At 39.1% G+C, this 23,472-nt stretch overlaps 2 protein-coding genes across 2 annotated transcripts in view; one reads left to right on the forward strand and one right to left on the reverse strand.

Moving 5' to 3' along the window:
- LOC125785800 (uncharacterized) overlaps nt 1-18,642 on the forward strand; it is a 92,859-nt gene extending 74,217 nt beyond the window's left edge. The window contains 2 exon segments of the mRNA XM_049470129.1: nt 13,635-14,878; nt 18,577-18,642. Of these exon segments, the coding sequence (XP_049326086.1) occupies nt 13,635-14,878; nt 18,577-18,642 (1,310 nt within the window).
- dab1a (DAB adaptor protein 1a) overlaps nt 1-23,472 on the reverse strand; it is a 519,346-nt gene that overhangs the window by 283,516 nt on the left and 212,358 nt on the right. The gene's annotated exons all lie outside the window — the stretch shown is intronic.

The raw sequence follows: 23,472 nt of genomic DNA on the forward strand, positions 1-23,472 counted from the left end.
CTTACAAACACTCTTACAATCAAATCCTTACAGCAATGTCTTCAAATCTAGTAGAAAGCCTTCTTTAGGAAACAGAAACATTCACTCCAAGAAATGGCTCACTTAAAATCCTTACATTTTTCCCAAAATTGTCAGTGTGCCTTATAATCCTGGTGCGCCTAATAAATGAATTTTACCAGTCAGGTTGTAACACTGAAAAACAGCGTTATACAGGAGTTTCAGTTTAACCTGAGACATGATGGCTGGAGCAGTATTAGCATTAGTTGCTAAATGTGCTAAGTGCTAGCTCTTTTGCTGTTTAGTGGTGAGTATATCGAATTGTAGCTTGTTGGTAACCCTGGCTAGCACTACTGGAGCAGCATTAGCCCCTAACCGCACCAAGTGCTAGCTCTTTTGCCATTCAGACATGAATATTATTGGCCTGTAGCCTTCTGCTGACCCCGGCTAGCATGGCTGAAGCAGCATTAGCATTAGCTGCTAAGTGCTAGCTCTTTCACTGTTCAGAGGTAAGTATATCACACTATAGTCTGCATGTTTACTGTGTTAAAACAAGCTACAGGGGATGAACGGATAGCTAATATCACCCTGGCTTACCAGAAAACTTAGGGCTACTCAGTTTAGCTCTGTCGCCACGCAGTGGAATCTGGGATCTGCTGAATTAGAAGGCAAAACATGGCGACACCCTTGTTCCTTACTATTGTTGCATAATGTGCCTTATAATCCAGTGCGCCTTGTGTATGAAAATAGACCAGATGGTGCACCTTACAATAGATAGATGGTGCACCTTATAATGTGGTGTGCTTTATAGTGTGAAAAATACATTTTAATATCCTTGATGTGAGACAAAACAACGAAAAATGACCAGGTGTCCCAAGACTTTTGCCCATATTGTGTATGTGTGTACGAGATGTTAAAGAATTCATGAGGCAAACAAAAGTGCTGATTCTTTGGTGTCAATCAAATATTGATGTATCAATCAATCTCTCTCTCTCTCCCTTTCTCTTTCTTTCACATACACACACACATACACTCATAGACACAAATTAACACATGCACACACAGACAAACACACCTGCTTGTACACACGTCTCCTGCTTTTGTTACAGTCCAGCAGCTACTGCAGCAGAATTAGCGTGTAATGTTTGCCAGTCTACCAGTTGCTGCATCACGCTGCACATCAAACTGTGAGTGTCAGTCAGAGAGAGGCTCATGAATCAAACATGAGTGTGGTGGGAGGTCCAGAGAGTGGGGCTACATATTCTAAAGCTCGGGCTTATCTTTTTAAGTGTGCTTCTGCTATTACACGCAGCACTGCAGACTGCCACGTCAACACGCAGTCGAGTGGAAGACGAGGCGCTGGGAGTCTGAGCTGAGAAAGAAGTGTTCTGTTCCTGTTGCTCCTGCCTCTCTCTCTCTCTCCCTCTCTCTCCCTCTCTAGTAGCGAGTGAGTGAGGTAGCAGGGAAGCCCCCAGAGGAGCTTGTCAGGTTGGCGTGTGTGTTTGATTCGGAGCGGTTGGCAGCAGTGATTGACGGAGACTGCACTGCTACACAACACAACTCTCATAACATCAATTATTCAATCAGTGACAACCACACAAAAGAGCTTGTGGAGCTCTCTCGCTCTCTGTATCTCTCTCTCTCTCTCTATCTTTCTTTTTCTCTCACGCTCTCTACCTCTACCTCTTCCCATTCCCATTCTACTCAGCCTGTCACTGTGTCTCTCCTGTTCTCGCATGCAGGCTTGGGTGTTACTCCATTCAAACTGAAGCCTTTTAAACACTCCCACATTTCTTACTGAGCAAAACGCCTGGCATATGCTACACGTCACACGTCACAATGTACACATGAGCATACGCACACATTCAGGGTGCTTAGAGCACATGTAAGAGAGAGAGGAAGAGAGAGAGACAGAAAGAAAGAGAACGAGAGAGAGACAGAATGGCACTTAGCTGCAGGGATTGCTTGGGGCAAGTTCTGTGTTCAGTGCGAGTGTCGCTATTAAACATGAGCTTGCCTGTCACACTCTCTCTCTCTCTCTCCCACACACATATGCATGTGTGCGCACACACACTGACACACACACACACACACTCGCACGCACACATATGCACACTCACTTTGTCAAAGAGCACCAGACCTCCTGGTGAAAAGGCCCGACTAAGCCTGCTAACGAACAAATGCTGTGTCTCGAGTCAGATCTGGAGTTACAGCACACTGATGGCCTGAAAGAGAAAAGCCTGCCTGCAGCTAAAGCAGAGGAGGGGTAGAGGTGTGGAGGAAAAGAAAGAGAGAGAGAGAGAGAGAGAGACATTGGGGGCAGAGAATGAAAGGTAAAGAGACAGGAAAGGAATGAGGTGTAGAAGGAAAGCACGAGAAAGAGAGAAAAGTGAAAGAGAGATAGGAGTATGCAGAATGAGAGTGAACGAGATGGTGGAAGGAAAAAGGGTGAGAGACTGAGTAAACAGTGATACAGATAGGAGAGAGAAAGAGAGAGAGAGAGAGGGAGAGAGAGAGGAGATGGGTAGTAATTGTGATTCATAGCTGATTCTTAGTGTCTCTTTACAAAATATGAAATACAAACACAAAAAACTGGCATCTTATCTACGGATGGAGGGGATTCTGCTGCCTGACACACACACACACACAACCACACACACACAAACACACACACAAACACACACACAAATCCTTGCCAGACTTCCCATCCCCTTTGAAGCCGTGCCTCACCCGTGAAGTTACAATCTCTTCTGGAGAAGAGAACCCGGAAAAGGGGATTTAGGCTGCTAGAAGAGAGACAAAGCCCTCTCTCTTTCTGTCATTCCCTCCCTCCATCTCTCCCTCCTGCTCCGTCTCTCCTCACTGTGGCGGTGGGAGGGACACACACTCACTTGTCCCACCACTTCCTGTCCAGCGTTCAGCATCACAGCCTGTGTCCACTGTGTCTGCAGGTCTGTTTTGTTTTCACTGAACTGAAGTGAAATGAGCTCGACGAAAAACATGAACAACAAAGATTCACCCGGAGTGAGGATTTCTGCTTTCTAGAGTGTGCCTAAACACACGCTGCACACTGCACAGCTACGCAGATATACAAGCATGAACACACACACACACATACACACACTGTGAATAAATCTGGGGGGCTGCAGTGTTGGGGGTTACATGAGGGTGTAATGTGGAAAGGGGGGAAGTGTATGTGTGTGTGTGTGTGTTGTGGGTGGGTTGAGAGGGGTGTGAACAAAGTCTGCATGAAGCCTCATGCCAAGATGTCTGTTTAGCAAACATCATTTGCATACGACTAACGCGGATGGAGTTCTGTGTCAGGGCAATTATAATACATTTGCATAAAATTAATGCTGTGCCCCGTCTCCGTGGCGATTGTTTCTGATGGAGAAAAAAATAAGCAAACAGGAGCAGAGCGAGTGTAAACAGTAGTAAACACACACTCGCACTGACACGCGGCAGATGTGTGTGTGTGCTTGTGTGCATTCACAGCAAAGAGGAACGAACAGGAGGGACAATATAGTTAAAGGCAGGTCAGTGTGTGTGTGTGTGTGTGTCTTAATGCTGGATGTTGAAGCCTACATTAAATGTATGTTATTGATGAATTGAGTATAATTAATAAATGAAGCCAATCGTGATTTTGCTATTTATAGTTTTATGTTTGAGTAAAATGAACATTGTTGTTTTATTCTATAAACTACAGACAACATTTCTCCCTAATAAAAATATTGTCATTTAGAGCATTTATTTGCAGAAAATGAGAAATGGCTGAAATAAAAAAAAAGGTGAAGAGCTTTCAGACCTCAAATAATACAAAGAAAACAAGTTCATATTCATAAAGTTTTAAGAGTTCAGAAATCAATATTTGCTGGAATAACCTGCTTTTTAATCACAGTTTTCATGCATCTTGGCACGTTCTCCTCCACCAGTCTTACACACTGCTTTTGGATAACTTTATGCCACTCCTGGTGCAGAAATTCAAGCAGTTCAGCTTGGTTTGATGGCTTGTGATCATCCATCTTCCTCTAGATTATATTCCAGAGGTTTTCAATTTGGTAAAATCAATATTTGTAAGTGGTCTTTTTGTAGAGCTGTATAATTTCCACTAAGACCTATTTAATATACACATGGTTTATTAAAGATGTAATATGAATTAATTAGTATTCACTATGAATGCTTCAATGTCTTATTTAATGAATTGGGTTTGCATTCATTATGAATAATTTGGTGTCCACTATCAATGTAGGATCTATTATTGTGTTTTCAATACCCACTATGAATTATTTAGTGTCTACTATGCATTTTTCAGTTTTGTCTATGAACAACATCCACTCTTCACTGACTTCTTTGTAAGATTTACTACAAACTGTCCAGTATTCACTGAGTATTTATGATCTACTTTGATCTACTTAGTTCCGTATCCATTATGAATAATTTATAATCTACAATGATTTTTTTATGACTATTCAGTATTTACTATGACTTCTTCAGCATTCACTTTGAAGTGCTCAGTATTCTGAGTATTCTGAATTGTTCTTTGTCCACTATGATGTTTTTCTTTTTTTAAATTATTAAATTATATGTATTATGAAACTAGCATGTGCTGTATGTGATTTGAGGGCGAGAAGTTAAGCTATGGTTCCACATTCAGACCTTTCCAATAGTTTACTAGCTCATTGGAAATAGCTACTGTCTGTTTGCTTTTTAGCCCAATCAGATTTGAGTACCTAAGGCACCATGATTCTTATTACACCCTAATAATTACTATTTGGTAAGCACATGCAAAGCAATGCAAACATGTTGTAATATTTAGCTTTTTATCAATTTAAAATGGCTTTTCTAATCTTTATATCAGTTTATATATATAATATATTTTGTATAGATTATCTAAAGCATTTTAGTAGCTACTCACTATCAAACACATTCCATGCTCATCAGACATGTTAGAGTAGGGATCTAAACCTTTTTTTTTTTAACTGTGTGACCCCTTTTTAGGGATCAAAATATTCCATAATACTTATCACACTGTTGTCAACTATCAGACAAAATGAGTTATGAAAAAATCTATTAAACTTTCTTAAAAAAAAAGCTGACCTGGCAAAGTTAAACCAGTAGTAAAATGCAAAGATAAGAGATTTTGAAAAGTTTAATCAGATTATTCATAACTCTTTTTGACGGGTATTTTTCCGCATGGTCCATAAAGTAGAGAATCATTCTCATGCAGACAAACCAAGTCTCCCTGAAGCTGCGGGAGTCTCCCGCATTTCGGTAGTGGCTCCCTGATGCCCGCGAGTCACATATAATCTCCCGGAATTCAGAACGAGTGCCCCAAACGCGCACGCAGGCGACAGACTTTTTTTCTCTAATCGCGTGTGGGAAGGAGAGAGAGAAAATAGAGAGGGTTCTGATTGGCCTGTTCTCTGCAAAGAGTCTGTGAGACAGCCAATCGGTTTTTAGTGTGGGCAGGCAGTGTTTTTCCCCCCTCCCGGACCGGATTTGTTCAGTGAGTGAGAGAAAGCAGATCATGGCGGAGGCAATATTAATAATTATTGTAATATGATATGAAATGTTTTTGATGTTGTGCAATTTTTTGTGATATTGTAACTGTCATTTTTTGTCAAATAAAGGCTTTTTAAAAAAAAAAAAAAAAAAAAAAAAAAAAAAGGAAAGAAGAGGCAGGGCCTTCCAAAAAGAAAAAAGATAAAAAACTCATTTCACCTCTGAAAACTCTAAATTTAATTTAAAAAAAGTAAAATTATTTAATATAAAAGTAAAGTTTTGTTATCCTTTGGTGTGTGTGCAAGTTTTTTTTGTTTTGGTTTTTTTTTGGCGGAGGGGGTAACCTCCCTGAAATCAACTTTTGCAACTTGGGATGTCTGCTCATGACCCCCGAGGGACTGTGTCAGAGCCCCTTTGGGGGTCGTGATCCTCAAGTTACCCATGGCATATGTTTTAATATTCACTCTAATATGTATCAGAGTAAAATGTGAACAAAAAATTGGTGCTTTCTATTGTTGATACCACTGTGTTTAAATGCCAATATTTGAACTGATACCGATTTATTCCCAACAATAAAAGTTAATTTGTGCAAAACGGTCTGTATAGTTTATATACAGTAAATAGACTGTATGAACTGGGTAAAGAACAGTGTGTTTACGTTCTACATTAAACTCTTGTTTTTCTATGACATGGGCCCTTTAAGAAATGTGAACCTATTGGTCATTGGTGAATAAATCCATCTTATGCTCAAATGATCTGCATCTCCCTCTCTCCTTCCTTCTCCCTCTCCTTCCTTCCCTCTCTCTCTCTCTCTCTCTCTCTCTCTCTCTCTGTACAGCCATTAGTTACACTCGTAGAGCGGTGTCCCGACATCAACCCTCATGACTGGATCAAACCACTCACCCCACACTGCTGACACACTCACTCTTATGCACATGTACCATTCCAATGCATTACAGGCCAGTCACTAAAGCTGCGCCATTACCATCCCTTCATCCGATACGAACGAGAGATATTACATCAGACATGCTCACATCATATTAGCATAATTTAATCTGAATCATTTAATCCTTCTGATAAATGAATTCACCCACATACATGCTCATATGCACAAATGAAAACGCACATGTGCACTCTCTCGAGTGGATCTGTGGGAAATGACACATTTAACAGACAGGCTCGCAGTTAAAAGAGCTGCTTAGCTGCACATACATTAAATTACCACTTTATTAGATATGCTGCATGCTACCTATGACACCCACCAACCCTATGGTTGCCAGCTATTCAACAATTCATCCTGTTCGTCACTAGTCAAATTGGCATATTTTTGCCTGTAACAGAAAAGTATGAAGAAGGCTTGAAACATCTCGACACAAAGCTCAAAGCTCACCACATTCTCTGTAAAACATGGTGGTGGTATGAGCTTGCATGGCTTCCAGTGGCTGGGGGTACCTAGGCGTTTATTGTAGAAGATTTGACTGAAGGCAGAAGCAGAAGAATGAATTCTGAAGTGTACAGGGATTTACTTTCTGCTCAGATTCAACAAAATACACCAAGATTGAATAAACAATGCTTAATAGTACAGATGGACAATGACCCGAAACTTACTGTTAAAGCATCCCAAAGTAAATAAGTGAAATATTCTGCAGTGACCAGGTCAGCTGCCAGATCTAAACCCAAATTTCAACAGAATCTCACTTGCTTAAGACAGAGCTAATAGTAGAGAGACCCAAAAAACAGCAACTTTTGAAGACAGCTGAAGTAAAGGCCTGGAAAAGCATTATAAATAAGGATGATCATCAGTTTTTGATGATGTCCATGGGTTCCAGACTTTAGGGTGTCATCGCCTGCAAAGGATTCTAATCAAAGTATTAAAAAATTAACATTTTATTTAGCGTTCATTTGTCCAATTACTTTTGAGCCCCTGAAATAAGGAGACTTTGTAGAAAAATGGCTGCAATTCCTAAATACTTTATATGATATTTTTGTTCAACCCCTTTGAATTAAACCTGAAAGTCTACATCTCAAGTGCATCTCATTTGTTTCATGCAGAGTCCAAATTATAAAGATTGTGTCAGTTTTCAAATATATTTGGGTCCAACTGTAGATGAATAGGTTTATTATTTTGCTCAATCAGACACTGATACAGTGAACCTACTAGGCAAAACCCTTATTTCGTAGGTCCACTCTGGTGGAAAGGGACAGTATCCTCTCTCTGTCGAGGCACAATCTATGTTTCCAATCTTTTATCTCTGATCCACCAATAATCCGTTTCTGATGGCCTGGACATTTTTGGCTGGTAGAGCACTCAGAGCTTAGCAGTGATATGACATGTATGAAAACCTCAGTTCTGCCTCACTGTTGAGCCTCACGCTCTCATGTCTGTGTCACGGCTGTGCTAAGAATAGTCCACCATCCAAATCATATCTGATCAGTGGTCATCCTGTGCTACTGATGTGGACAGCAGTGAAGAATTCAGGAGAAACTCGTCCTCTATGTGTCATAATAAATCTTATATAAAAGTGCGCATGATGGTTTAAGCCAGACATGAAAGCAGGAGGTGGAGTTACAGAGTTATGATAAACACTCCTCAGTGCTGCTCAGATGGGATTAGCTTTGTGTGGGGAGGTGGTGGGTAATTTCATTATTACCTCATGACATCCATAACGTTTATACACGGGACAAGAAATTTATAATAATAATAATAATAAATTGCAGATATTTGAGTGGCGACTTGAAGTATCCTTGCCTCAATATAAAAAAAAAAGCTTCACATGTAATATGATCAGCAGCTCGTAAGTAGAAAACTTGTAAAAAAATATGATTTAATCCCCTCATTAGGGGCAACTTCATTTACCCTACACATCTATCTAGCTGTCTTTGATGAATAAAATGTGTCATTAGCACTGTCATTAGACTGCAAATTTACAGCCACCAGTCAACAACGCTGCATAAAATCACTTGACATGTTTTATTGTTCAGAGGCGTATATGCTTGAGGCAGGGCAATATCTAGTATCTGCTTGATTTGGGTCTATTTTTAATCTAGGAAGAGTTTTTTTTTATTGCCTTTTATTGGCATAGCTCTTTATTCAAAACCATGCCATTTAATTTGTCATTGTAATATTTTGTTATTTTTAATATTTGTAATATCTGTGATAAATTACATTGTAAACATTTTATTATTCATAAAATCCATTATGATGAAATGCTATAGTAATTTATTTGCACTTCAGAACTACAATCTTTACTTAAAGCATTGCAATTATTAAAAAATATATATATAAACCACCATTATCCACCATTATTGTGGCATTTATAACCTGTATATACACATAACAATAGGAGATAATGATTGTTACCAGCGCAATCTTGCTAGAACATTCCATGCAAACAGATGAGTAAATCTGGCATAAATCACATATATGTTCAATGCAGGAGGTCTCACACACATACAGTACCAGTCATTTGTTTGGACATACCTTCTCATTCAATAATGTAATCCCAATTATAAAGAAAAAAACATAAGGAATCATGTAGTAAACTTGTTAAACCAAAATACTATGTACAGCATTTAGGTGGCTCTTATCTGGGAAAACATGCAGTTTCCTTGAGCATTTTTCTTCAGAATGACTGACCTTCATTTTTTTAAGTTTTTTTTTTCTTAACTTAGTTAAGTAGTTGTTGCCATAATATGGATTAGAACATTACTCAAATAGAGCTCTTCACTGTTTACCAACTCTACCTCTTCACAACTTTACAACTGATGCTCTCAAACACATTACGAAAACAAGAAATGTAAGTAATTAACTCTTTACAAGTTTAGCACAGCTGTTAACTGAAAGCCATTCCAGGCGACTCTACCTCATAAAGCTCACTGAGCAAAAGGCAAGATATGCAAATTAAAAATGGAAAACATATTCTGGATGGATGAAATAATTCCGTACGTTTTTCTTCATAGTTGCCGATAGAATGATTTTAGTATTAATCCACAATGCAAAATATTTATACATTAAAAAAAAACTGAATTTAAGGTGTATTTAAACTTTAGACTGATACTGCACATTTTAGCTTCCAAGAGAATTCCACTGGATTGGCATCATACATGATACTTATCCCACAATATTTGTAATGTTTAATAAAATGTAATCTTAATGTAATAATCTTAGCCTACGATATTGGAAAAACCAAGAACAGTCCCATATGTTTTATTAGTTACAAATGAAATAACAAAATAGTTGCTTTTTGATTACTGAGGTCAAGGTTAGGCTTATGCAACTGTTAATGTCTGCAGGTAGTTTTTTTTTTTTTTTTTCATATAGTTATTTTATATGGGATACACTGCATGCATGACATGAAATGCCAGTATTATTTTAAATAAAAAGTCAAATCATTCTAAGAAACGTGCGCACACACACACACACACACACACACACACACACACACACAAAATGAGAAATACTTATTTTATTTCCTGATCAATGAAACATGTAAAAGTGAGAAATAGCTCAGATCCCCCCCCCTCTCTCTCTCTCTCTCTCCTCAGCTGAGTGGCCATTGATCTGGAGCGGGCCACTGACTTTGTGAAAAAGGGGCAGAGTGGGGAGGGGAATAAGGATTAATACAAAACACCCTTAACTGCAGTCTTAATAAAAGGCCTGTCATTGATTAGAGCAGAGCTGCAGATGGAAATCCTGCTGCTTTTGAGTGGAGCAAGATATGCCTTTAAAGGCTTAAACCAATGTCACATGCACTTTCAGCCATCTCCACACACACACACACACACACACACACAGACACACACACTCACACTCACACTCACGGAATGTGACACAGATGCAAAGCTATTGGCCACATGAAGCCAATTCTCCCTGCCGTCCCTAATCGTCAAGAGTTATCTTCTAATATCTGATATAATTGCCTTTGCAGTGCTGACAACGAGAGCAGGACGCAAGCGCAGCTGACGAAAATCCAGCAAAATTAACGAGAGCTGCACTCTCATTAGCATAAAAATCAAATGCAATCAGAGCAAAGTCACATGCGAAGCACTGAAACATAGAGAAAGCAATGCATGACTTTTTTTTCCCTCAGCCTCAAACAGCAGATTATTACTGCACTACTCTAAGAAACATTCTCTGCGAAAGAGGTTTAGCAGAACTCAAAAGGCCACTTATGCATGATTAGATGTTCATGTAAAGCTTTTAAGCTACTCAATGTACGTCTTGGGACACAAAGCCTTTAGAAATGTTTTTAAAAACAAACTATTGTGTTGTCCTGGTTTGTCCGCAATAATATGTCAAACGACAAAATTAAACCAAGATTGTTTTGGTAACTAAAAAGCGTTAATGGACGAATGGACGGTACATTTCATTCCTTAAGTAATGCAGACATGTAACATTGATCCACAGTGTCACGTGTGCACTGGGAATACATCATAGAAGGCATGTGCTTTCATGCTGAGGCTGCAGGTCACGATCATTACCACCCACTGCACTGTCCACTGTGGGTGGTAATGATTGTGATCTGCAGCATCTGCAGCATCATAGAAACACAGTGGTACAGCAGGCAGCACATGGCAGTTCCAGGGCCCTGTGGTTGTTGGTTCAATTCTAAATGCATTGGACAATATGAGAGTGTAGTGTGTGCTCTCCTTGTGAGATGTGTGTGTATGTTTCCTACTAAACACACATGCTATTTCTTGCTAAGGTGTGTATGGGTGCATCAAATTGAAATTGTGTGACAGTACATTCCAAAACCTGGATTTAAAATATATATATATTTTAAATTTACTTTTTTTTAGTTTAGAAATCACTATTTAGGCAAAGAGAGAGGAAAAATAGCCTGAGTATAGCCACATATGACAAATTTGAAAAAATATTATCTATTATAACAATAGTGACAGTGAAAATCAGTGAGAAAGAAAAAAAAGGAAGAGAAATACTTCCTCATTGTTTGATGTGCTGTATATAAATGTGTGTATTGTTCTACAATATGACAGATTTACACTGCTGTTTGCTTATAGCCCGCAGAGTGCCTCATACCCACACTCCTGTTGGTATGGCATTAAATAAATCTCTTTGCATTGGAAGGCCTCATTAATCATGCATGCACGCTCATTCCCAATTTGCATATTCAAATCTTAACAGCGAAGAAATTCCAGCTCAGCTGAGCACATACATTGAATCTGTTAGATATCACATGTGAACAGCTCCAGCTGGGGAGAGGGAATCTGATTTCAGGACAGTGGGAACTTCACAGATGACCACCCTGACGTTATTTACCATATGTCTCAGCATAACCCTTTATATTTAGTGTGAAATACAAGAGTGTCATGGTGTAAATGAGCTTATCTTCTGCTAGTTTTGAATTGCTTGTCTTTGCATTATGCAAGTAAGAGTTGAGCAGAAAATTCTAGTATGCACAGTTATCCCCTTATGACGACATGATTGGTTTGGCACTAAAGCTGCAAGGCTAAGCTAATGGATCTAGAAGCTGCTGATTCACACATAGTTAGTTAAACAATAAGTTATTACAGTAAGTTTGCTTTTAAAATCTTTTGTTTTAAGGATTTAAGGAGACTTTGTCATTCACATCACATGTGGTACATGAGGTGGAACGAAATTGGGATCTCACGGTACAGTTTACACCCATTAAGGACTGGTACAATAGATAAATATAAGATAAAATAAAATAGAATAAAACTAAACAGAACTAAATAGATATCAAGTTAAATAAACAGACATATGTAGTGCAGGTAGGTAGCAGCAACATGAAGTCCAGTGTGCAGCATGATGGTGTAAATGAATAGCAGTAATATGAGAAAGTGTCTCAGTGCAGTTAAAGTGACAGTGTTGTTTTTAAATATGGAATTGTCATGGTAAAATATCAGTGCAGTATGTAGTTTAAGAGTCTTACAGCTTCTGGAATAAAGCTGTTTCTCAGTCTCAGTCAGTTCTCAGTAGTTTTGGACTTGGTGTTCCACAGTCTCCTGCCTGAGGGGAGCAGGACAGTAAGTGAGTGTGCTGGGTGGGTGAGTGGGATCCCTCCTGATGCAGGTGGCCCTTTTCCTGCATCTGAATGTTTAGTTCACACCAGATAAAGTACATTACAGTTAGAAAACTGAAAATTGTAATTTTAAATACTAAGGGCCCTATCGTACACCCTGTGCAAGGTGTGTCGCAATGCTTTTTGATGTCCAACACCGGGTCAACAGTCTATTTTCACGCCTTGTGCCTGCACCATTAAAATAAAAAACATAAAAAAACTCTGTGTTTGAGTTAAGGAATAAATCTATACTGATGGACGTGTGTTCTGGAAGTGAGGTGTGTTCAGGTACATTTCTGGTGTGTTGCTATTTTTCTGCTGGAAAACACAAGTGCATCACTGACTGAAATAAACCTAGACAACAGTGAAGAGTCCATTCCTATAGGAGCACACATACACGCGGATGTGCACTGCAGTGTGCAAACCCAACTTTTAACACAACAATAAACAGAATAAAGAATAAAATTACACTGTGTGAGCGCGCAGGTCAATATCCTCTGCTGAGATGTGCAGAGCGCCAAACTGTTAGGAAACGAACGCGCCAAGGTCAGAGAGCAGCTGCTGGTAACTTACACACTGATTGGTTTATTTTACAGTAACACACCCATGACTAATTAAGAGAATTAATGTGCCTTTTGCACATTTCTAGCTGCGCAAAGCTTTATTTCTATAGACACACTGACGCGACCCAAATCAAGCTGCGCAATCCACAGTTGACGCAATATAGATTGCTCAAATAGGGCACCCTTTTCAGTCTAGTCTAATGTAAAATCAAAACATGATGTATCTGCAAATGGAATAGAACATTTGGCAGGTAATTCTTGGTAAAACTGTCTCCCTAAAGATTTGATTGGATTCTGTAATAAACAGGAAACCAAAAGCAGATGCTAGTCTACAGCCAGCTGATAGATAGCTACTTATTTCCTACATCAAGAGGTGGATACAATAATCATAGTGGTACAGAATGCACAGGAGAAAGAAGAGAATGGGGAAGAGAAGTTTGGTGTCTGTTTAGCTGCTGTAACAGAACTGGCAGTTAGAGTTCTCATTCAAGTGTGTTTAAATGTGAAATGATGTTGAAAAGGTATTGAGAGGAAGCTGAGAAGGAGGAGGAAGAGAAAGAGAAGGAAGAAGAAGAAGAAGAAGAAGAAGAAGAAGAAGAAGGAGAAGGAGAAGAAGAAGAAGGAGGAGAAGGAGAAGGAGAAGAAGAAGAAGAGGGAGAAGAAGAAGAAGAAGAAGAAGAGGGAGAAGGAGAAGAGGGAGAAGGAGAAGAGGGAGAGGAGGAAGAGGGAGAAGGAGAAGAAGAAGAAGAAGAAGAAGGAGAAGAAGAAGAAGAAGAAGAAGAGGGAGAAGAAGAAAAAGAAGAAGAAGGAAAAAGAGAAGAAGAAGAAGAAGAAGAAGAAGAAGAAGGAGAAGAAGAAGAAGGAAAAGGAGAAGGAGAAGGAGAAGAAGAAGGAGAAGGAGAAGAAGAAGAAGAAGAAGAAGAAGAAGGAGAAGGAGAAGAAGAAGGAAAAGGAGAATGAGAAGAAGAAGAAGAAGGAGAAGAAGAAGAGGGAGAAGAAGAAGAAGGAGAAGGAGAAGAAAAAGAAGAAGAGGGAGAAGAAGAAGAAGAAGAAGAAGAAGAAGAAAGAAAAGGAGAAGGAGAAGAAGAAGAAGAAGGAAAAGGAGAAGAAGAATAAGAAGGAGAAGGAGAATAAGAAGAAGGAAAGGGAAAAGGAGAAGGAGAAGAAGAAGGAAAAGGAGAAGGAGAAGAAGAAGAGGGAGAAGAAGAAGAAGAAGGAGAAGAGGGAGAAGAAGAAGAAGAAGAAGAAGAAGAAGAAGAAGAAGAAGAAGAAGAAGAGGGAGAAGAAGAAAAAGAAGAAGAAGGAAAAAGAGAAGAAGAAGAAGAAGAAGAAGAAGAAGGAGAAGAAGAAGAAGGAAAAGGAGAAGGAGAAGGAGAAGAAGAAGAAGAAGAAGAAGAAGAAGGAGAAGGAGAAGAAGAAGGAAAAGGAGAATGAGAAGAAGAAGAAGAAGAAGAAGAAGAAGAAGAAGAAGAAGAAGAAGAAGAAGAAGGAGAAGAAGAAGAGGGAGAAGAAGAAGAAGGAGAAGGAGAAGAAAAAGAAGAAGAGGGAGAAGAAGAAGAAGAAGAAGAAGAAGAAGAAGAAGAAGAAGAAGAAGAAGAAGAAGAAGAAGAAGAAGAAGAAGAAGAAAGAAAAGGAGAAGGAGAAGAAGAAGGAAAAGGAGAAGGAGAAGAAGAAGGAAAAGGAGAAGGAGAAGAAGAAGAAGAAGAAGAAGAAGAAGAAGGAGAGGGAGAAGAGGGAGAAGAAGAAGAAGAAGAAGAAGAAGAAGAAGAAGAAGAAGAAGAAGAAGAAGAAGAAGAATGATGTTGGGCTGCTAGCACTAGTTGTGTGATAGAGAACTAACTATCTAACTCTGGGTAAAAATTAAAAATGACAAGACTAAGAAAAAGCAATTCTAAAAATGGCTTACAAACAGTAATAGCAGTCTTCTTGAACCTGTATTTTCATCTATGATACATTTCTTGTAATCTTTCTCTTAGTAACCCGAAAATGACTCATCTTTCCTCCCCCCCTGTAGAACAGTCAGTCTAACCACTCTAATAAACTCCACTTGATGCCTTTTCTTTTTTCTCACAGAACGCTGTGTTTTCTTGGTATTCTGCTGACTGTTGAAGTGTCTTTGATTCTCGTTCAATTGACTGAAAGAGAAAAAAGTGTATGGAGAAAATGTTGGACCTGTTGCAGATTTCTCACAGGCGCTCTCTTGCTCTCTGTGTGGGGGCGGCGTCTCCCTCCACTTTTAATGAGTCTTTTAATTAGTTTGCTTTTTAATCTATATCTCATTAGTCTGTGACTCCATTCAGTTCAGCTCCCTAAGAGAGACCCCTGGAGTGGTGGGACAAGAAGAGGAGCGTTAAAAGACCCTAGAATCAAACACAGCTAAACAGGCTGTCATCCAAATCCAAAAAAGCTTAAAAGTCACAAAATGCTGCGGCAGGGTTTTCTAACTTCAGGCCTGAAGGGCCACAGCAAAGCACAGTTTAGCAGGATCTTCTGTAGGAACAACAAGAAGCAGTGGTAAATAAGTCAGTGTTAACACTGCAGCCGTGGAAGTCAAAGTCACTGAGTCAAATCTTGGAAACACAGAAGAACAGAAGAAAGAAGTGTGTGGCAATTTGTGCTGACTAAGAAAACACTCTTTTGAAGGGAAGAGCCTACCCACAGAGCAGAAGTGCTTCCCTACATAACCCTAGGGAGTCAAAATAACAGCAAAGCACTCTACTTAGCAAGCTACATACTTAGCCTATGGACTAATACAGTCTCAATCTTGCTAATTAGACTCTGTAATAACCTAACTACTCAAAAAATCCTCTAGAACGGTTCAAAAAAGGCAATCACTTGCGCCACAGTCATGTGGGTTAGTGACAGAGACAGTGACAATAAAAACTCATTTACTCTTCATTCATTTATTTAATTTATTATACAATTCATACAAAATAGTACTATTCTTACACATGGGTATCCTGCACAGTTCACTGTTAGGCTGGTGGAGTTTTTAGAAGCATTATACAGTGTACTTTCAGAACTTAAAGAGGTAATAACAGCAACACTGATATGGATGCGGTAGCAAAACACTGTAATCATGCCTGAATTGGGGCTCCATCATTGACAAATAAAAGGCAAAGCACAGCAAACCCATTTACTGCAGTTAGTCTATTTTTCACAAACAAGAGGAATCTGTTACTGCCACAGATTTTTGGTGTGGTGTCTTTTTGTGACACAACAAATGTGAAGAAGAAAAAAAACAAACAAAAAAAAAAATTAATCCATGTATCCAATTTTCTCCCCAATCACCCAACCCACTCATTAGGACTCCCCTACCCCTATCACTAGTGATGCCCCAAACCCAGGAGAGTGAAGGCCAATTGTGCTCTCTCAGGGCTCTGGCAGCTGGTGGCAAGCTGCATGAATGGGATTTAAACCAGCAATCTCCTGATCATAGTGGCAGCACTGAGCCTGTCCTAAATCAGTACTTTATTACATTAAAACAGTTGCAGCATTCTATTTATATTAATTTGAGCAGAATAGAGTCAAATTTCCTTGTATTTTTGGTTTAGTAGATGTTATAGGCATGAAGAACATACAGCATATTATTATTATTATTATTGTTATTATTATTATTATTATTATTATAGTTAATAATGATTGTATGTAAAAGCCCAGTATTAACTCTTATTACCATTCAGTAGATGGTAATACAAGTCTATACATGTTTTTTCTTTGCTACAGGTCTCTAAAATGTGTACTGTGACTCCATCGCCCACACGTCATGCCCTTCAGATTTATATGCATTTATTTGTTAATGCCTGAAAGCACTTATAAAACTAAAAAGGGCTGCTTGCTGGGGGATCTTGGCTGTGTTAGATTTTCTTAGTTAAGAAAACATGCATAACAGCTGGCAATCCAATGTGATGAGCATGATAAACAGGCAAAGACAAATTTGCATAATTCTGACCTAAATCTCATCAATTTGCTTGTTTACCACCACAGAAAAACAGCAAACCCTTCTGACGGCACAAACACTGGATTTTTAAATCATTTCTCTGAACACTGGAATGAAAGTCACCTACAAGTACAGACTTTTCTTTTTCAACTTGTGACTTTGTTCTGTAATTCATATGTGGGATGCTCACGGAGGACACAGAAGTATATGCACACAACTAAACATTTACATACGTGCACATGAAAACACAGACACACACACACACACACACACACACACACACGCCAGGGGAACATGTCCAATTATCCAAGATCTTCTGCGCTCAGCAACTTCCTATTAACTTCTTCTCTGATACACTGTGGGATTACCACACTTCTTTAGATGACCAAGCAGAAGGTAAACATATTCACAAGACAGTCATTCTATGCAAACACATACCCACCCCATCAAAATGATCAATTAAAAAGTACTGCATCTTTGCTATGGTAGTATAAAAAGTGATATCAAAATCATATGTTGCCTTTGTCTGTAAACGACAGCATCATACATATTCAAAACCTTCCTCATAAAGAATCATTGAGTTTATTCCAGCAGCAAAAAGCCTAGAGATGAGGCATAGGCATTAAGCTAAATTGCACTGTACAGTTTAAAACTTTCTTTTTTAAACATTAATATATTTGGTCTACATTTTAACAACACAAATAGAAAGCTTGTCACTCAACACGTTATAGAATAGCTAGATAACTAGATTCTATACTCAGCAGAGAGCAGAGGGGTAGGATGTGTATTTATACTAGACAGGACAGGTGCAACCAATTGGTAACATGGTGAGCAGGAACACTGTAGCGTCATGTGATCAGATCTCTCTACATAACATGCCAACTAAGTACTTTGCTTTTTTTCTGTTTATGATTAACACAAAAGAGTCTGTTCTTGTGCAGTTTTACACACAATCTTAATTTATTGACTTTGCATTTGATTTTTTATCATATCAAACAACTCTAATAAAGCCTAAATTATGTGTACTAGTAATGTAGTAGTAATGTAATTTCTTCAGTGTAGTAGTAATATGAGTGAATGGGAAGGCCTTTAAAAGAATGTCATATGTCTTTGGTAAAAAACGGCTAGCGTAAGAGACAGTGTGGATCCATTCAATGTACATTAGTATCAAAATTATTATTTAACTCCTGTGTGTGTGTGTGTGTGTGTGCTGTATCAACGTCAGAGATAATTACTCAACCCATGTACCGATACTCGGATTGGGCAGAAGGGTCTGCTGAGAAACAATTACTGAGCTCAGAGATTGACACACACACACACAGACACACACAAATGGCAAGAGAAAATATGAGCAACCAAACCCAATGTAAATATTTCAAGCCCATAACAATGTGAAAAACCCAAATCATGCTGAATCAATTCCAAACTGCACTCATTAGTCACATACAACAAACAGGTTCAGTGCAGTGTAAGCAATGACTCTTACAACTCCCTGATCAAAACATACAGAGAATTCTGTGGACCTCAGACCACAAAAGAAGTGTGCAGCAAAAAAAGCAGACCATGAATACTACCCAAAAAAAGCTTTTTACTATAAACAATGGCCGAATACACCTTAAACAAATTTGACCCACCTAACATCTTCACAGAATGCAACAAAATGTATTTGAGAAAGCTAGATAGCAAGTTACTAAAGCTAAGTGCAGGGGTCGGTGATTAAGTTTGGCCGTGGGTCAAAAAAATTGTTTTGTAAAATGAAGTGTAATGGGATGAAGTGCAGACTAGTAGCTCTCCAGCCCAGAGGGTTGTTGAACCCGAATGCAAAACAGCTGAATTCAAAGCAGGTAAACTCATAAAAAAGGAAAAAATAAATAAAAAAATATAAAAAAATAAATAAACACACCGCTCCTCACGCGGGATCAAACTCGTTTCATCAGGGTCGCGGTCCAATACACTACAGCTGCCCCGGATAGTGAATTGGGACACGGCTGGAAAAAAACACTCTCATAAGGTGATAGCAAGCTCAAGAACAAGTGGAAAAATGAGAACGGGCGAAAACTATCATCAAAGTCATGCTGATCACAACAGGGGAGGAATGTAAACACAAGCTCACCAGAGAAGCATTTTATTTATTATTTTTCATTCATTATAGTTCAAACAAACAGATATTAAATGCTTGCGGGCCACATCTGGCCTGCGGGCCGCCTATTATCGAGCCCTGGCTTAGTGCTTGTGCTAATGTAAAATGGTAAACTGTGGGATTGTAGAGCTAGCTTGTGTTAAATAGGTACAGCAGTTGTGTCAAACAGTATGTGGGCCAGTGTGCCATGGGGTATTAGTTGTCCGAGTAGGTTTGTGGTCACCATGGACCTAACTCTTTAATTTTGGCACACCATCATTGTTGTCACCAGCATTGTTTTTTTTTTTTTTTAGGGGCAACTTTTTTAGGGGGGAGAAAATTACATTTGTAACTTTCAGTGGAGGTCAACGTAAAAGGGTATATATATTTTTGTTATTCTTAGTCATTTGGAGCATTTCCATCAGTCCATTTGTTACAAAATTGTGAGAATATATAAATAACTACAACCAAAATACACTATGTGAGACAGAGAAAATCTCAAAAAAACAGAGAAACACTATTTTTGCCAAACAGAAATAAAATACAGTAATTCTATTCTCTATGTACACATTTGGAGATCAACAATGAAACATGTATATTTTTGAGATCCAGCCAGAGCCCATTTTAGCAGGATACTAGTAACTTGTATTGCACACACACTCTTCATATCACATGGCTAACACTTCCTTTGCCTGGGCTAAGCTTCCTATAGACTGCTTTATTGAGTTCTGCTGGATATTGAGCGCTGAAATATGAGGAAGAATATTCAATCTGCAGAACGGAAATGCAGACTTCATTGGGCTTTGTCCCAGCGGGGTAGTCAGCGCGCTGTTTGTGATTCGCTGCACAGTTCAGAGCAGCGTCCACCTATAGCTCAGCCACAGAGCCAGAGGGAACAATAAAATACTGACTAAGTATGTTCAGCACAGCAGAGCCGAGGAGCTAAAGCCCCGTCACCACACGAATCTCCTCCAATCTGCATCTGCTGGTAGGTCAGTGCTTACAGTTAGGTTTCTGGACTTTCTTCACATTATGCACAGATAGACATTATGCACAGGATACAGTTCACTTTTATGTTCATTTCATGCTTATAGCTTCTTGCCAGCACCTAGACACAATGCCTTATTTTGAGAGTAGTTATGTACAGCAGTATAGAATATATGTCATATTTCAGCGCTTATTAAACATATAGTTGACCTTGGTTTCATCTTCTATTAAGTAGCTCTGACAAAAATGTAACCAGGAGACACCGATGCTGCATCACCTCTATCACAAACAATCACCAGCTTTCACCTGTCTTTTAAAGTTCTTTACTTACATGTCAGCTTTAAGGATCCAGATGCTACAAGACCTAGGCAGACAACAGGTCCTGTATCAAAGTCTTTAACTTCAGATTTTGCTTCCTGTTACCATATGTTTCGCACTAAGGCTCACTTTAAATTCTTTTATTTTCCCAAACATCATCAGCCTTATATTTCAGTGTGATTTAATGCACCTAGGCTGAAGCAGTATTAGCATTAGCCACTAACCATCCTAAGCGCTAGCTATTCCGCCATTCAGAAATGAGTATATCAGACTGTAGCCTGCTGCTAACCCTAGCTAGTACTGCTGGAGCAGAATTAGCATTAGTTGCTAAGTGTGCTTAGCACTAGCTCTTTTACTATTCAGAGGTGAGTATTATCGGACTGCAGTCTGCGTGTTTACCGTGTTAAAACTTAAAGCTACGTGACATGAACCGCTAGTTAATATCACACTTGACTTACCAGAACACTCAGGGTTCCTCAGTATAGCACTGCCCGGTGCCATTAGCTAGCACTAGTGGTTAGCTGCTAATGCTAATGCTGCTGCACCCAGCCTTGTGGAAATCTGGAAAAAATACACAAGCTAACCCAGTGTCGAGAGCTGCTAAATTAAAGAGGGAAACATGGTGACACCCAATTTCTTACTAGTATTGAATAATTAAGCAATTAGGCAAAGTGCTATAAAGTGTAATATTGGCATAGCAGCAATATTACACGTCATAGCATGAACTTCAAGTGTATTATTGTGATTATACCACAGTTCCATTATCACTGTTTATTGAAAGTTTTGAGTTAAAAAGGGTGAGAAATGATTATCTGTTTGGTCATAAAAACTCTGAGTTAAAGCAGTTCCATTGCTGCTCTGTTTGTAGCTGCGCTGTTTGGCTTGTAAGCTCTGCATCGTTGCTAGGTTAACTGTATGTGGTGGAGTAATACATGCAGAGCTTCGGTTACAGTGCATTACCGGCTGATAATGTCACACATAAAACGCCTCTCAGCCAATCACAATTCAGGGTCGGAACTAACTGTGGTATAAAATGTGCCTTAAAATCTGGTGCGGTTTATAATGCGAAAAACACCGTACATTATTAATCTTTTCTCTTCTTTTGTTTGCTTCCCTCTGGAGTCTTCTGGTATGAATATTTCTGCTATCTGGTATATAACTGCGATCTACTGAATCTTCCACCACCATGTTTCACACACACAAAAAAAAAAAAAAAACAGGCACTTTTCCTGACTGAAACCCCCAATCTTCCAGAGCTTCACCATTGCTACAAAGCTTTGACATCATTCTCCACACACCTGGGCCCAGCACATCCTTGAAAGCAGCTATCAGTGATGCACTCCTCAAAGTGTGACCCCGATTTGTCAAAGAAGCTTATTTGCATGTCATTCAAATTTAAGTTGCCTCACATTTTCAAACAAAAGGAAAGCTCTGAATCAGATGAGTGGCTGACAAGCGGAAAAGCCCACAGAGAACGCCACCAAACCGGCGATAACAAAAGAGGCTGCATGAAAGAGAACTAGCCCATATCTGTGTTTGAATGAATTCACAATGGCAGATTACTGAATGAGAAGAGAAGCAGAACAAGACAATGAGTCCACAGCCAACAGCAGACACGAGAGAAAGAGAGAAGAAGAAATGTAGAAGACACTAACCTTATCCAACTGATTCCCACAGGTCACAGGTATGCCAGCATGGAGAGTGAGAAAAAGAGAGAGAGAGAGAGAGAGAAAGAGAGAGAGAGAGAGAGAGAGAGAAGGAGAGATTAAAATCAAATCAAGCATACACCGCTGGCATTTGGCACATGGAATAGGCAATCTTTACTGATTGTAATGTTAGGTTTGGGAAGGCTGCATTGCTGAGTGACATGTCTTTGAAATGCAGCAATGATAACAGGTTTCTATTCACAGCCACCTCAAGATTCCAACCTCTGACACACAATGAAACCCATTCAAATATTTCTCGGCCGTCAATAAGGCATCTGCAGGAAGTGTACAAAATAAAAGAAAACTCTAACAATACACTATAGGAACCTAAAGAAGGGTAATCATACTTTTTTTCTCTTCAGAGCAGGCTTCACTTTTTCTTGGAATGACTCCACATGTTTCACTTTATACTTTCATACTTTATTATTCTAATTTCACCCAGTTCAGTAGTTGTCAGGACCCCACAGGACCACCACAGAGCAGCTATTAATTAGTGACTGGTCATTCTCAGCGCTACAGTGACACTAGCATTGTGGTGGTGTGTTAGTGGGTGTTGTGCTAATGTGATTGGATCAGACAAGACAGCGGTACTGCTGGAGTTTTTAAACACTGCGTTTATTCAATGTGCATTCTATTTGAAATTCAGTCAAGTTGCTTCACTTGACTGAATGTAAGGTCAGGGACAGAAGCTCTGAATTTGTTGCTGAACAGTTTGTGTTGCTCATCATCTAGTCCTTCAACAATGATCACAGGACACTGCCCACAAGACACTGTCCACAAGATATTGTTGGCTGGATATTTATGGTTAGAAGACTATTCACAGCCCAGTATATTGACGCTGATTTGTTTTTCTTCTTGTTTGTGAAATACAATAGGTCTCTCTGAGTTGTATATGAATGCTTCACATGAAACTGTTCTTCAAAATCTATTGTCTGCAGTAGCTAGTAAAAGAAAATATTAAGAAAAAAACTAAGCAAATCAGGAAAATCACGTGTCTACGTCAACCCGTGAATTAGTATTCATGGCCTCTCGCAGGTAACATCGTCTCATCAGACAGGAGCTAACAGCTCTAGGAACAGCATAGCAGTTCATTCCTGTGTTATTTGTGCAAATAACACATTAGTGTTATATGCTTTGTCCAGTAATTTAGAGCTAAGGATCAAATGGTTAGAATTTGTCTATAGGACACCACCAGCGAAGTACAATTAAGATAGGTATATCTATATCTATATAACTATAGTTTAAATAGGACCTCCGGCGGATTTCACATTCTTCAGAGACACTAAGACTAGGTCAG

Source organism: Astyanax mexicanus, chromosome 1 (assembly GCF_023375975.1).
Source record: "Astyanax mexicanus isolate ESR-SI-001 chromosome 1, AstMex3_surface, whole genome shotgun sequence".
Classification (NCBI taxonomy): Eukaryota; Metazoa; Chordata; class Actinopteri; order Characiformes; family Acestrorhamphidae; genus Astyanax; species Astyanax mexicanus.